We start from the raw sequence: 2270 nt of genomic DNA, 5'->3' as shown, positions 1-2270 counted from the left end.
GTTCGACAGAGTTGTTTTGTTCTTAAAGGTCCCATGTCATGGCCATTTCCACTGATCATAATTCCATTGTTGAGGTCTACTAGAATAGATTTATATTGTGCAATTTTCCAAAATCACTNGGTGAAGAAGCCAACATAGTCACACTATCTTGCGCTTCAACTTATGAATCAAATCTCAACTGAGTGTGTAACATATTAAACTCAGCAAGCAATGAAAGAATGCCAGCTACAGTTTTTTTTCACAACCTTTTTCCCCCACACAGGACCGGTCACACACACACACTCACACACACATCCAGCAGACAGGAGGAACATTCTGCTATACATTGAGTCATTTCAATGAGTGCAATTCAAACAGAATGTGGAATCAGAGGATTCATTCTAATAATAAATTAACAAAACACTGAATCATGTGCATTTTACAAAAAGGAAAGTGTCATCTGTACAATTTGTCATGACCCATAGAATAACCTTGCCACAAAACGACCTCAATGCAGTTGTTGATGTTGTTGTTGTTATACTGTTGTGCGAAATGTGTTGATTGTTACTTAGTAGTGTTGTCCTGAACTAAAAGGGTTGTAATAAGTTAGTACTTTAAGCCCCCATTTATTTTAGAGTTAGACTTAGTAAAAAATAAAGGTTGATCATCCTCCACTATTTAAAATTACATTTTTAAAAGATACATTTTTACAGGTTTTGTTCGTCTTTGACATGTATGTTAAAAAAGTGTATTTAATAATAAATCTGCACCATATATATACTAAAACACACTCTGATTTAACCTACATCAACAGTGTATACTGGAACATGAAGTATTATGATGAAAATGTTGATATTGAAACACATTCTTTTTTAAATCCAAATATCTATTACATTTAACTTAAAATCAAATGAAACAAGAACACCCTAATCATTTGATATATAATATTCCAAAATGTCAACCAGTCTAATTTTTATTTAAAAAAAGGTAGACAACAGCAGACAACAGATGATGTTTTTACCTGCATACGCCTCACAAAAAAACATGCTCACTGAATCCTGCTTCTCCTTGCCAGACAACAGAAAAAGACATATGCCACGAGTCAATTCTCTTAGTGTGTCAGGCTTGTCTGTCCAAGTTATTGTAATTGAAGGAAAAGTTTGTATATCCAAAATCCTAAAAATACAGGAAGTGTTCCGAATGTACTGCTTACACTTGTGCTTTTCATTTCCTCTGGTTAGCTCAACCTTCCACTACATAAGCTTCGAGATACTGACACAAATCAAGCATGTGTTTTCTTTATGTTAGGATCTGTTCCAAACTAGATTAAATAGTTTAATTTCTGTAAATATATTAGGGAAACAATTAGTCAACAGCATCACAAGGGAGTCACTGCCCCATACAGTTAGTGAGCCATAGGGATGATATGTAAGCAAAGAATAAGGGAGCTTTACCACATCTGAAAGTGACCTTTAGAAAAGTAAAAACAATGATCTCAGAAAACACCTCCTACAGCAGCACACATTTCCTTATGACAGGCCTCAGGCAAGGAACATCTGTTCTTTTTCAAAACAATTTCTAATAGAGAAGTAGGACTACCGGTAATCAGAATCTTTTCACAGTCTGCAACACCAGCATAACAGAAGATTGTAATGATAGCTGGATGTCTGGCAAAGTAGATTAAATGCTTCCTAGAAAAGGTCAAATGTGCATCATAACGACAGAAGCTGGAAGGAATTAATTTCTCATCCTCACATTTGTATCTGCTGCACACACGTGCTGGCATTTTCCCGAGATACATCAGAAAGTGAAACAAGGGTTCGACAGAGTTGTTTTGTTCTTAAAGGTCCCATGTCATGGCCATTTCCACTGATCATAATTCCATTGTTGAGGTCTACTAGAATAGATTTATATTGTGCAATTTTCCAAAATCACTTTGGTTTCTCATACAGCATCTCTGTAAACTACGTGTATTCACTGAATTTCACTCTCTGCCTTTAACGGCTCGTTGTAGCTCCAGTAGCTTTCCAGTAGGCTCCATCCCCCACCCTCCCTGTGAGCACAGTGTTGCTCTGATTGGTCGAGACGTTGTGATCGCGCTAAAGCTCCGTGGAGGTGTTGTTTCCTTGGTTTAGCGATACACAGCGAACACAGCCAGCAATCTCCTCCCTGAGGCACACACAAGTCGCACCTGAAGTTTAAAACGATAAGTGTGGCTTGATATTGAGTAAGAAAAAAGGTTGATACGAGGCTGGTGAGAATGGGTCTGCAGAAGAGATTCGCCGCGATCC

At 37.5% G+C, this 2270-nt stretch overlaps 1 protein-coding gene across 1 annotated transcript in view; it reads right to left on the bottom strand.

Moving 5' to 3' along the window:
* Positions 1-1048, bottom strand: part of def8 (differentially expressed in FDCP 8 homolog) — a 10544-nt gene extending 9496 nt beyond the window's left edge. Inside the window, exon 1 of the mRNA XM_010769388.1 lies at positions 1001-1048. Within this exon, the coding sequence (XP_010767690.1) occupies positions 1001-1025 (25 nt within the window). The 5' untranslated portion in view covers positions 1026-1048. The remainder of the gene's footprint in view (positions 1-1000) is intronic.
* Positions 1049-2270: the final 1222 nt, after the last annotated feature.

The sequence above is a fragment of the Notothenia coriiceps genome, unplaced genomic scaffold, assembly GCF_000735185.1.
Source record: "Notothenia coriiceps isolate Sejong01 unplaced genomic scaffold, NC01 NC01_scaffold00007174, whole genome shotgun sequence".
Taxonomy (NCBI): domain Eukaryota; kingdom Metazoa; phylum Chordata; class Actinopteri; order Perciformes; family Nototheniidae; genus Notothenia; species Notothenia coriiceps.
Note: the sequence above shows the minus strand (reverse complement) of the source record. Positions and strands in the feature narration are given on the sequence as shown.